The following is a 12,903-nucleotide window of genomic DNA, read 5'->3' as shown; positions in this document are numbered from 1 at the left end:
CGCTCCCCCCACATCCACTTCCCAGACCCCTCCCCATCCCGCACTAAAAGGTTCACATTATTGAAGGGGGATTTTCAGCGGAACTGTGTTGGAAGATCGAACCAACAACGAAAATAGCCGATCTGCGAGCACCGCGATGCGTTGTGAGTTTGTAGATCAGCTATTTCCGTACGACGAAGTATAAATGTGTGTCCTGCATGAGGACTTATTCTTCCCACCGCATGTTGAGTGAACGCTCTATTCTAATCCATGACACTATCTGCTCATACACTCACAATGCATGCTGCCACGTTAGTCATGATGCATGTCAAGACTGTAGAGTGCTATTAGTTCAGTGTTATCCACATTCCTTCCATATATATCTATGGGAATATCTAAGATATTCTAAGATATTCCCTCTTGTGTAAAATCATTTATAACTGTCAGGTGGTTCCTGAGATGTTCGCACTTTGCACACATCCTGAGCACACTAATGGCGCTTTTCCATTGCATAGCATCAGCCCTACTCTACTCTACTCTACTCTACTCTACTCTACTCTACTCTACTCTACTCTACTCGCGGGTCACGGAAAATATATGGGAGAGAGAGATGAGGCTGACTATAGGCACTGACGGCAAACAATGGAATTGCTCCAATAGTGACGATGGTTGTCCAGCTGACCTTTAAAAGTAGATTGTATCTGTTGTCTAAATCTGAGAGGCCTGTGTCCACCATTATCTTCTCATTGTTATGCTGGTCATCATTCACTGTCAGGTTTCCTACCAAACCCAGCAGCAATGACAGACAATCGCTATATCATTGGAAGCTGGGAACAAAGTGCATCACTGTGTTATGTTATATTATGTTATATTATGTTATGTGTTACATTTGCGTGCGTTTGCAAGCAACAACAAGCCTTGTGTTCGTACTCATTCTTTGATCATAATGACTGAGTAGTGATTGCATTTAGACCGATACAGTATTGAATGCACGGACATGCTCATGCATACTACTGTATGTAATATTCAGTTATAGATAGACATACTGTAGATAGATAGACCTTTATTGATCCTGTGAGAGAAATTCACTTATTCGTCATAATAGCATGGTATAAAACATAGGACAGAAACAGATAGGTGTAGAGAGGTATACAGCTAAGCTTCTAGAGTAATAATAATATAAATACCGAAAGGAGATTTAACATAGTGGCCTGGCCATCGCAATTGGACCGACCAGAATTTGCATGATGTATGAGCGATTAACAGCTATTAAAGGTGGTTCAAGTGATATGTTTTGTTGACAGAGCTTGAGAGACCCTACTGAACAAACACTCTATAGCAATTTAACGTTTTACTATTGGAATATGGAGCTTTGTTTTTTTTAAACAAATTAATTTTGTTTTTAACAATAAAATATTGCTTACACCACCTTGAACAGTTATAAATAGTATTGTATCCAGGCCTTTTTACCCAAGCAAGAGGCTTGACAAGCATGTAGCATGAGTTCCTCAGGAAGGCTAGCTGTCACCAAAGTGACAGCTAGTGAGGTTCCTAATAAAACAATAAACAACAGGTAGGCTACATCACATAAACTGATCTAATCAACAATAGGTAGGCTATACAGCACATACACTGAGCCCACAATGACATAATCATTCTAGTCTAGTACCACTGCTTCTCAAAGTCAGGTCCAAATGGACGTTTACAGGGTTTGTAACTCTGAGAGAGAACAAATGGAACCAAATGGACGGGTGCATTTGGTTCCATTTTTACACTCTCAGAGTTACAGACCTGTAAGTCCATGTGGATCCATTTGGACCCCTGGTGTTGCCCTACATTGAGAAGCCAGTGGTCTGGTAACGTCACCCCTGCATTCATCCCTGTCCTCCACTTTTCTCTCCATCGTACAGATAAAGGAGGATAAAACCCCAGCGGAGCCCCCTCCTCCTCTCGTCGCGGCGCCAGGAGGCTTCCTCAAACAGCTGGTCAGAGAGACCGAGAAGGAGACCAAACTGAAGGAGCCCGAAGTGAACAAAGACGACAAAGTTACCGTGAGTTTGTTCTGCAAGACTGCAACAGTCTCCCATATACTGTTAACTGTACACACACACACACACACACACACACACACACACACACACACACACACACACACACACACACACACAGAGAGAGAAACGGGAAGTAAAAGCCATTTGGGCTGTCCTTCTTTTTCTTTTGTCTTGGGTTTGGATTAAAAAGAAGGTGACAGGTCAAAGGTCATGTACTGTGCGTTCCCTCCCTCTCCAGGTCAGTAAACTAAGCGACAACCTGGTGGGGCAGTTCCTCCTTCCAGACCAGACCCCTGGAGGCATCCTGGAGGCAGAGATGGCGCTGCGAGCAGAGCAGCAGGCGACCAGCGGCGGCGGCGGCGACCGCGCCCTGCGCAGCTCCACGTCGTCAGACCAACGCGCCAAGACGCCAGCGCTGGACAAAGTATGTACTCAGGTAAAATACTTAAGTGTTAACAAGTACAAACTATGATGTACATTTCGTTGCTGTCGGGCAGCCAGAAACCTCTCATCTCCATATGCTAACTTTTTGTGTTTTTTCGTAAATTAACGCCTTTCATACTTGTGTCATAATACAGCCTCACACAAAAGCATCAAAAGTAGCAGATCCACAAAGCTTGAAGGTTTTGATCCAAGCTATAGAAACTGCAGGCTTTCTATTCCTGGAAAGTTGGCATGCTATAATGGAAGCCATTGTTCTCGTATTAATACAAAGAAAAGAGAGAAACCCGCCTACCGATGATGTCACACTGGTAGGCAGGTTTCTGAACTGTCCACAGCCCTCCCCAGAGACACAAATAGTACCATAATGAACATTAGTGAGGACTAGTTACAGTATATGAAGATAAGTTGAAAATGGGGGAAGTGGTCCTTTAAGTGGTTAATTTCTTAACATATTTCCGTCCCAAGAGTCCCTTTATAGAAATATAGTGGAGTCAAAGGTACAATGATATGAAATGTAGTGGAGTGAAAGTCATAAAAAACAGCACTATGTAAACTTATTTTTTACGAATAAAATGTAATTTTGTATGGTAAAGTATAGGCTATGCTACAGTATGTTAATACAATATGCAATTGGGGTGGCTGTATTGTGTCTCCCTGCTCTTCTATTGAGACATTTAGATTGTGTCAAAGATCATGTCTCGCCTAGACACAGGCCAAGATGGTCAAGATTCAATTCATCCCCTGAGCAATATAGGCTCTATTACAATAGCTCAATGGTAAAAATGTCAGCACTTGCGCAGGGAACCGGGTTTAAATCCAGCTTTAAGTAGCCTACAGCAGTGGTTCTCAAACTTTTTCATGTCAAGGACGCCCAAATTGACACTTATTAGCCCGCGGACCCCCATTTCAAAAGATATGCCAGGGACCCCCATAAGAGAAGATTTTTTTTACGGCTCTAGCAGTGATTCTCAACCATTTTAATTTCAAGGACCCCCAGTTTGACATGCATTAGGGCTACAGACCCCCATTTAATGGCATTTCTATCACTTGGACCGCAATTTATATTGTAAAATCTATGTCAATTTAACTCTGAGAGTGTACAAATGGAACCAAATGGACCCGTTAGGTTCCATTTGGTTCCATTTGTACACTCTCAGAGTTACAGACCCATAAGGGTCCATTTGGTGCCTAATCTATCATTTAGCTGGGGACCCCCTGGAACTCCCTCAAGGACCCCTGGGGGTCCCCGGACCCCACTTTGAGAACCAATGGCCTACAGTACTCAAGTGAATGTACTTACAGCAGTTACTGTCCACCACTACAAAACAGACAACAACAACAGCAGCAGCAGCAACAACAACAACAACAGCAGCAACAACAGCAGCAGCACAACAACAACAGAGACAGACACCTGAGCTGAGCAGCAAACAGAAGAGCAGGGCTGGAAGCCCGGAGACGCCCAAGCAGCAGCAACAAGAACACAGCAGGTCAGACCAACAACAGGGCACAAGGGACAAGGAGACGCAAAGGACAGAGAAGGTGGCACCACAAAGGACAGAGAAGGTGGCACCACAAAGGACAGAGAAGGTGGCACCACAAAGGACAGAGAAGATGGTGAAGGAGGTGAAAGAGGGAGCAAAGGAGGAGAGGCAGGAGCCAGAGGGAAGACAAGCAGACGCCGCCATCACAGAACACCAGAGGAAAGAGGTATGCGTTTCACATGAGCCGCGCACGTGTATACGTCTCCCGTGTGGGAAAGCCAATATCTTAACCACTAGCCTAAAGAGGAATTCCCCCTCGGCCAGGGGGAGATATTAGCCTGTTGGTCATCAGGCTGGGGCTCTGAGCCGCTACACTCACATCGCCCTTTTGACCTCCCACCAGCGGGAAACTTGATCCGGGCCTGGGAATGCATCTGTGTCATTTTTAGATTTATTTGGCTATTAAAACATAGCATATATAAAAGCTCATAGCGCGACACGAGTCGACTGCCACGCTATGAGCTTGTAAATCAGCTATTTTTTTTATTTTTATCGTGAACATTTTTGCAAATCTTTAGTTTGAATAAATATATATTATTTTTAAAGCGAACATTTTTAACTCAAATCTTTACTTCTAGGGATTCTACAAATGTCTTCTAAATCCTAACAGTTTTTTTTTTTTTTACAAAAACGTATGTTGCTGTATATCAGTGGTTCTCAAACTTTTTCCTGTCAAGGACCACCCAAAATTATGTATTTGGCCGCGGACCCACATCTGAAAATATTTTGTTCCAGGGACACCCAGAAGCAAAGATTTGAGTCCAAAATGTTCCCTTTAAAAATATGTATTCAAATGTTTGCACATTTAGTTGGGTCATCTGTGGCACTTCCGTGACCGTGGAGAGCGAAGGTCCGTTTCTCAATGGATTTGTCATCTAGGGGGGTTATTAAACAAATCTAGCCGGGGTGTATTTTTTTTAAGGCCGGGGAACATTTGTGAGAGACCAAAATCCAAAATGGCTGCCGTGAAAATGAACTTTTTAATGGTTTGACCTACAATGATGCACAATACATGGTTTCAGAGCTTATTTTGGTCAAGGAATACATATATGGTGTTTATATAATGATTTGACCTATTGTCGACCTTCAAATGCAAGATGGCTGCCAATTATGAGCTCCAAAAGGGAGTTTTTTCAAAATCGTCACAGAGCCTTCATATTAGGCTCAAATGAAAGCTCTGCTCATGATGAGTTGAATAATATACAGTATAAGTACACAGAAGTAATCTCTGAGGTCAATAAAGTCAATGTTTGTGTGTAAACAGCAGTTGCTGATTTGCGGTTTCCCATTAAATAGGGTAGGCTACTGAGAATATGGTGTCCAGTTCATCACATTTTCATAATGAACCAAAAATAAATGAGCTCTATAGCCTAACATAAAATAGTATTCTGTATGCAAAGCTAGAAAGGTTAGTTGCTTGAGGTGAATTTAAAGGTCAACTCATTTGTCACCCTTATTTTGTAGTATTGCTCCCAGTGTTTCCTGTCTGCCTAGTTACTTTTACCTGCCTTGTCTAACCAGTCTTGTGATTTTGTCAGTGTTTCCACCTGTGTCCTCCTAGTCCCCCAGCCTATCCCAGTGTTGATTGTCAGTTGAGTTCACCTGTGTCCTGTTAATCCCTGTATATTTAAGCCCTGTGTTTGCACTGTGGTCTTGTTGGTCTGTAGTCATGTGAGGTGAGGTTTTCAGTTGTTGTTTTTTGTGCTCAAGAATCTTGGACATTAGAGCGTCTGCCATTCCAGATCCCTTGAATCGCTTGTAGATGGCATAGATGTAGGACATCAACTGGTGGAAAGTTACGAGGATTGGGAGGATGTCCTTGAACATTTCTGGATTCTCCGCCTTGAGCTGAGTGAACGTCTTGTAGGTGGGCAGGTGACCAACAAGAAAGGAGAATGGAATATTCTTCTGCCGCATGGCCTCCACATGTTTCACCATTATGTCATTCACCACTGACTTGCTTAGAGGCTCATTGTATGTTGTGTGGTAATTAGGCATGCTCTTGTTGGGTGGTGGATGACAGCAGGACTGGGCACCACTGTATCCTGGAACTCGCTGCTCTTCAGGTGGTGGTCTTCTGCCATGATTGTCTACACGAGACAGTGCATGTATTACAGAGCGAGCACGCTGCGGAGCTGACCCATCCACTGGTGGATCTACCCTGGGACAAGCAGGTGACTCACTCTTGCTACCAGGGGGGGCATCTGTACTGGCAAACCTTTGTCAGTTCTGCACACTTCTGCTTTAGCTGTGCAGAGATTTCCTTCTTCTTGGTGAGCGTTTCAGCAGTCTCTTCGCCTGGTTTCTTTTCATAGCTCTCTGGCTGCATGTACATGACATTTGTTCGATGGACTGCTGTAGAGTCACCTGTCATAGTGTCAATCTTGAAGTCGTCATTGTCGATGATCACGATAGCTGGCTTGCTGTCTGCGATCTCGTGTGGGCAGGTTGCTGATGCCTCCACATCCATCAGAGCCCAATGGTCATAGAGGAGCAGTGTGTCTGCAAAGCTGATGCAGACACCGCTCTTGTGCAGAGTGTCTACCAGATCTTTACTCCTTGTCATGCCATGGACATTTACTCCCAGGTTGATAGCAGAGCTCCGCAGTGTGCTCGCTCTGTGATACATGCACTGTCTCGTGTAGACAATCATGGTACAAGACCACCACCTGAAGAGCAGTGAGTTCCAGGATACAGTGGTGCCCAGTCCTGCTGTCATCCACCACCCGACAAGAGCAAGCCTTATTACCACACAACATACAATGAACCTTCAAGTAAGTCAGTGGTGAATGACATCATGGTGAAACATGTGGAGGCCATGTGGCAGAAGAATATTCCATTCTCCTTTCTTGTTGGTGACCTGCCCACCTACAAGACGCTCACTGAGCTCAAGGCAGAGAATCCAGAAATGTTCAAGGACATCCTCCCAATCCTCGTACCTTTCCACCAGCTGATGTCCTACAGTACATCTATGCCATCTACAAGCGATTCAAGGGCTCTGGAATGGCAGACACTCTGGTTACAGCAGGGGTAGTAGTGGAGGGGTTGGTAGACCAAGCACTACGAGGAAAGCACTACAGACAGGGCGTGCTGTGCATCCTGCTCTGGCGAAAGGTTCTTATCCAAAATCACTTGTATTGTCCAAGATTCTTGAGCACAAAGAACAACGACTAAAAACCTCACATGACAAAGGTCTACAGACCAACAAGAACACAATGCAAACACAGGGCTTAAATAGACAGGGATTAACAGGACACAGGTGAACTCAACTGACAATCAACACTGGGATAGGCTGGGGGACTAGGAGGACACAGGTGGAAACACTGACAAAATCACAAGACTGGTTAGACAAGGCAGGTAAAAGTAACTAGGCAGACAGGAAACACTGGGAGCAATACAACAAAATAAGGGTGACAAATGAGTTGACCTTTAAATTCACCTCAAGCAACTAACCTTTCTAGCTTTGCATACAGAATACTATTTTATGTTAGGCTATAGAGCTCATTTATTTTTGGTTCATTATGAAAATGTGATGGGATGAACTGGACACCATATTCTCAGTAGCCTACCCTATTTAATGGGAAACCGCAAATCAGCAACTGCTGTTTACACACAAACATTGACTTTATTGACCTCAGAGATTACTTCTGTGTACTTATACTGTATATTATTCAAGAGCTTTCATTTGAGCCTAATATGAAGGCTCTGTGACGATTTTGAAAAAACTCCCTTTTGGAGCTCATAATTGGCAGCCATCTTGCATTTGAAGGTCAACAATAGGTCAAATCATTATATAAACACCATATATGTATTCCTTGACCAAAATAAGCTCTGAAACCATGTATTGTGCATCATTGTAGGTCAAACCATTAAAAAGTTCATTTTCACAGCAGCCATTTTGGATTTTGGTCTCTCACAAATGTTCCCCGGCCTTAAAAAAAATACACCCCGGCTAGATTTGTTTAATAACCCCCCTAGATGACAAATCCATTGAGAAACGGACCTTCGCTCTCCACGGTCACGGAAGTGCCACAGATGACCCAACTAATTAGTATTATTATTTTTTTTATCACACAAGACATTTCCTAACTTGTGTGTTTCTGTGCTTCTCGTTGCTTGTGTTTCATCAGGTGAGAGACGTGTGGTATGAAGTTGGAACCGTGTGGTACGCCCGCAAGGATGGCTTTGTCCTCGGTGAGTCACACATCCATCCAGGCACAACTCGGCATAAAGGGAACAGATTCTTTATGTCAACTGTACTTCCTCTAAACGCTGGTGTGTGTGTGTGTGTGTGTGTGTGTGTGTGTGTGTGTGTGTGTGTGTGTGTGTGTGTGTGTGTGTGTGTGTGTTCCTTTCAGCCACTCAGCTGAAGCCAGACGAGGGCACACCGGACCTCCCAGAAGGCCGAGTTCGGGTGCGACTGCAGACGGACGGAACACTGCATGATGTCACAGAGTATGAGATAGAGAAGGTATATTTATATACTGTATACTACACTATAGGCCCTCTCATTACTTATTATTTAAGTCAATATGTTTTTGTAAAAGAAAAAAAAGAAAATTACAACAAATGTATGTTGCTATATACTGCACATAGCAACAATAACCCCAAAAGGGGTTCCCATCCTGAAAGGTAAAGTTACAAATAGGGGTTCCCGCCCAAAATGGGATAAACAAGTGCTAATGGAAGTGATGAAACAAAAAACAATCAGCCAAAACCGGAAGTCGATAAATGGGATCTCTCTCTCCCGAGTCGATGAAATTGGTATCTCAACCTGAACATTTATTTTCTATCTATTAAAGAACTGGACAGACAGGGAGCCCAGTTCTCTACAGGGGTTTGGTGGTTAAATGTCTCTTGTGGTGTGTGTGTGTGCAGTGTAACCCCGCAGAGCTGGACCTGTGCGATGACCTCAGTGAGCTGCACAGTGTGAATGAGTGTGGCCTCCTCCACACTCTGACCAGCAGGGCCAGAGCCAGCCTGCCCCTGACGCACGCTGGACCCAACCTGGTCAACTTCTGGCCCCCGTCCCACCCTCACAGCAAGGTGAGTGGAACACATTGTTTCCCAAACAGACCTTTGGGTCGCGGACCAATTTTCGCGAGTGAATATCTCATTTAGTCCGTTTCCTACATAAATATATTATTTCTAAAGATTCTAAAAAGTTTAAACAAAAGAAATCACAGCTTTTCATTAAAAACTATTCCAATATTTTTCAGTATTTCATAAATAAAATATTTATTTTTAAGTAGGGAAAATAGAAGATCTACAAGCTCACAACGTGACACACGTTGTGTCTAAAAAGCTAAAAAGTTTGGGAACCACATGGTTTAAGTTATTGTTTTCCTCTCCTGCCCTCCAGACCCCAAAGTCCCGACGGGGGGAGTCGGTGTGGGAGGCTCCCCCGGCCCTGTCGGCCCTGGTCAAACAGGTGTATGTGTCCATGGTGGGCAGCAGGAGGGACTACAGTGTGTGTGCCATGGGGCGCAGTGGCACGGGCAAGACCACGGCGTGCCAGGCCTTCACAACCACCCTGCTGAAACAAGCTGGTACCACCGGACCCAGTATGAGTGGTGAGTAGTACCAAAAGACAACAAAAAAAGAAAAGAAAGACTGCCCAACTGGCTTTTACTTCCTGTTTCTGTGTGACGTAGGTGGCCCCGCCTCCTTAGGAGACCGGAAGCAGGTTGGAGTCTATTCATTCTAATGGGAGAGTGAACGTGAACACAGCTTCTGAAGGATTCTTTAGCCAAATGCTCGCTGAACTAAATATTGGAAACAATCGTCACCACCCACACAATCTTCCAAACATACGGACTCTAAAATGGCTTAAAATGTACTAACGTACTATTTTGGGTGGATTATGAAACTGTGCCAGTTTAATCTGTGAATATCGTTTCATGGTATGCTGTTTCCGAGTTTTTATAACACAATGCTTTCTGACCTGGGCCGTACAGAGAGCACTGAAGGGGCAGGTGCGGGTGGGGTCCCTTGTGCCATTTCACACCAGAAATGTAGAATGTCTTATGCTAAAGGAGCTAGATGTTCCACAATAACTTGGCCCATGTCATTACTGCTATTACCCCCCCTCTCCTCTGCCTCCTGCATCATGCCACAAACAGTATGTTAACTTTAAGATGAGGGCAAAGTAACTAATTTCATTTGACAGCTTCAGTCCATCCATGTGGGACTTTCATCAGTGCAAAGTGCAGTAAAATAAGCAATACGTTACCATGTAAAAAAGATTATATAAATGATTAGTATTTCTCTATGTAGCCTAGATATTGGCCATTAGTACAGACAGTATTCACATTTTCAAATGAAACAGACAAGGCAGGTGAACTTACCATAATTCTTGCAGTGCCTGTCTCGACTCTCGAGTCATGTTGTTGGCAGCTGCAAGGTTAACGAGGTGGGAGGACACTATGACATCACTGCATCAGGTGAAAAGTGAAACTAAAACTGACTGATGGCAGCCAGCCTGCTTAAATTATAATAATAAATAATTATAATCATATGAATTATATTATATCATTATTTGTCAAATGTTTTTCTTGATAAGGGCCAGTGGGCCACAGATGTTGGGCAGAAATAAAAATAAATAAAAAATAACCTTTTCCCCTTATATCTCACTCGTAGTCTGTCATAGCCAGACAATAAGAGATCTCAGCTTGACAAGTCTGTTGACATCTAAATTCATTGACAGCGATAGAACTGAGTGGAAACAATTCTGAAATATAAACAAAATAACAGCTTCACAGAACCAATTCAAAGGGGATGGTATCAGTATTGGTTTTCAGGGAAAAACTCACCCATAACTGGAACTGGAACAATGCAAAACAAAGGAATCCAAGGCACTCTTCAAAAAGTTAAAAACTTTAGAAAAAAAAAAGCTAGTTCATAATGGAACAGTCAGATCAAATGTCTTTTTGGCCTCCGGTGGTCTTCTTCAGGGCAAACTAACTAAGCCCTGAAATGGACCACAAGGCCTTGAGCCCTTTCAAAAAGTTTTTTGCCTCATCATGAGTGCCTCATGGATTTGTTCCTTTTGTATTATTGATGCTTTTTTCCTTATCTTTTAGACCAAAAAGCACATAAGCTTCCAACAAGTTTGCTTCACTAGCCTTAAGCCCAATTCATACTTTGTCGCGCAACATTGTCAAAAAATTACAGAGCTAGAAGCTCACGTTGCACGTTGTGAGTTTGTAGATCTTCTGTTTAGGTTTCCTCATGTGACAGAGCATAACTTAGGCTTCAGGATGCCGTGGCCCTCCTCTTGTTTTGCTTTTAACTTTGGTTTTGGGGTTTGATCGTGTGTACTTTGGTTGTGTGTTTGATGGTGTATGTTTGTGTGTTGTGTGGCGCAGTGGAGCGAGTCCAAGCTGTGTTTACCATCCTGCGCTCCTTCGGCTGTGTCAGCTCTCAGCACAGTGACGCTTCCAACAGATTCGCCATGGTCTTATCTATAGACTTTAATCACGCTGGACTGGCAGCCGCTGGACACCTACAGGTAAACACACGCACGCACGCACGCTTGCAAGCACACACACGCACACACACGCTCACGCACACACACACACACACACACACACACACACACACACACACACACACACACACACACACACACACACACACACACACACACACACACACACACACACACACACACACACACACACACTATGACACACTATGTCTTCTTCAATATTTCATTCATCCTCTCTCTCTCTCTCTCTCTCTCTCTGTCAGACCATGATGTTGGAGAAATGGAGAGTGTGTCGTAAGCATGAAGGAGAGAGTAACTTCCTGGTGTTCTCTCAGATGTTGGCAGGACTCAGTACAGAGCTGAGGTTTGGTTGTGTGCTACTCTACCCTACACCAGTGGTTTTCAGGGGTCCTGAAAAGGGGGTCCAGGGCAGGGGGTCCCCAGCTAAACGATTGATAGTTAGGACAAAATGGACCCTTATGGGTCTGTAACTCTGAGTGTGTGCAAATTGAACCAAATGAACCCTAACGGGTCCATTTGGTTCCATTTGTACACTCTCAGAGTCAGTTAAATTAACACAGATGATGGTACAGTGACAGTGTAGATTGGGGTCCCAGAGATCAAAATGGTATCAAATGGGGGTCCATGGCCTCATGCATATCAAACTGGGGGTCCTTGAAATTAATATGGTTGAAAATCACTGCTATACAGTAGCTGTAAAATCTTCTCTTATCTTTTTAAATGGGGGTCAATAGGGCCAATATGTGTGAATTTGGGGGTCCTTGGCATGAAAAGGGTTGAGAACCACTGCTCTACTCTAAACACTACCTGTATTGAAATATGCTTGTTAATAGAAACACAATGTCAGCTCCTATAAACACAAGAAACACAACTATAATCACTATACACTACAGTATAAACCCAATTAACCCTGACTTCAGTATTTGGTCTAGGTGCACTTTTCATTTTTTTTTTTAAATATAATTTTTATCCCACGATTTTGTAACCCATATTTTTTCACCCAGTGCCAATTGCCTATGTAATCCTGGGCGCTACTCTCCCTCTGCCAGCCTAGGGAGAGCCCAAGCTGAAGCTCATGCCTCCTTCAATGCATGAGGAGCAAGCAGGCCGCTTCTTATCACCCGACAGGGGGGAGGTTCCCTGGTTAGACGTAGCGCGTGGAAGGAACACGTTATTCCAACCAGTTCCTTTCCCCTCCATCAGGCGCCCTGGCTGACCAGGGGGAGGCAGTATAGTGACCAGGATTACTGCATGTTTTTGTGAGGGTATTAACTACCCACAAAACTACCCACAAAAACATGCAGTTTTTGTGAGGGTGACACGGGGAGAACATGCAAACTCCACACAGAAAGGCCCTTTCACCAACCCCACCTAGGTG

At 43.9% G+C, this 12,903-nt stretch overlaps 1 protein-coding gene across 1 annotated transcript in view; it reads left to right on the top strand.

Moving 5' to 3' along the window:
* The window catches only part of myo18b (myosin XVIIIB), a 49,325-nt gene that overhangs the window by 5,289 nt on the left and 31,133 nt on the right, over nucleotides 1-12,903 (top strand). Inside the window, 10 exon segments of the mRNA XM_084047670.1 lie at nucleotides 1,890-1,891; nucleotides 1,893-2,030; nucleotides 2,269-2,466; nucleotides 3,804-4,181; nucleotides 8,146-8,209; nucleotides 8,374-8,486; nucleotides 8,894-9,061; nucleotides 9,378-9,588; nucleotides 11,383-11,525; nucleotides 11,768-11,868. Of these exon segments, the coding sequence (XP_083903796.1) occupies nucleotides 1,890-1,891; nucleotides 1,893-2,030; nucleotides 2,269-2,466; nucleotides 3,804-4,181; nucleotides 8,146-8,209; nucleotides 8,374-8,486; nucleotides 8,894-9,061; nucleotides 9,378-9,588; nucleotides 11,383-11,525; nucleotides 11,768-11,868 (1,516 nt within the window).

The sequence above is a fragment of the Gymnoscopelus microlampas genome (genome assembly GCF_963454915.1).
Source record: "Gymnoscopelus microlampas genome assembly, chromosome: 21".
In the NCBI taxonomy this organism is placed as follows: Eukaryota; Metazoa; Chordata; class Actinopteri; order Myctophiformes; family Myctophidae; genus Gymnoscopelus; species Gymnoscopelus microlampas.
This window is presented reverse-complemented; position numbering and strand designations above follow the sequence as displayed.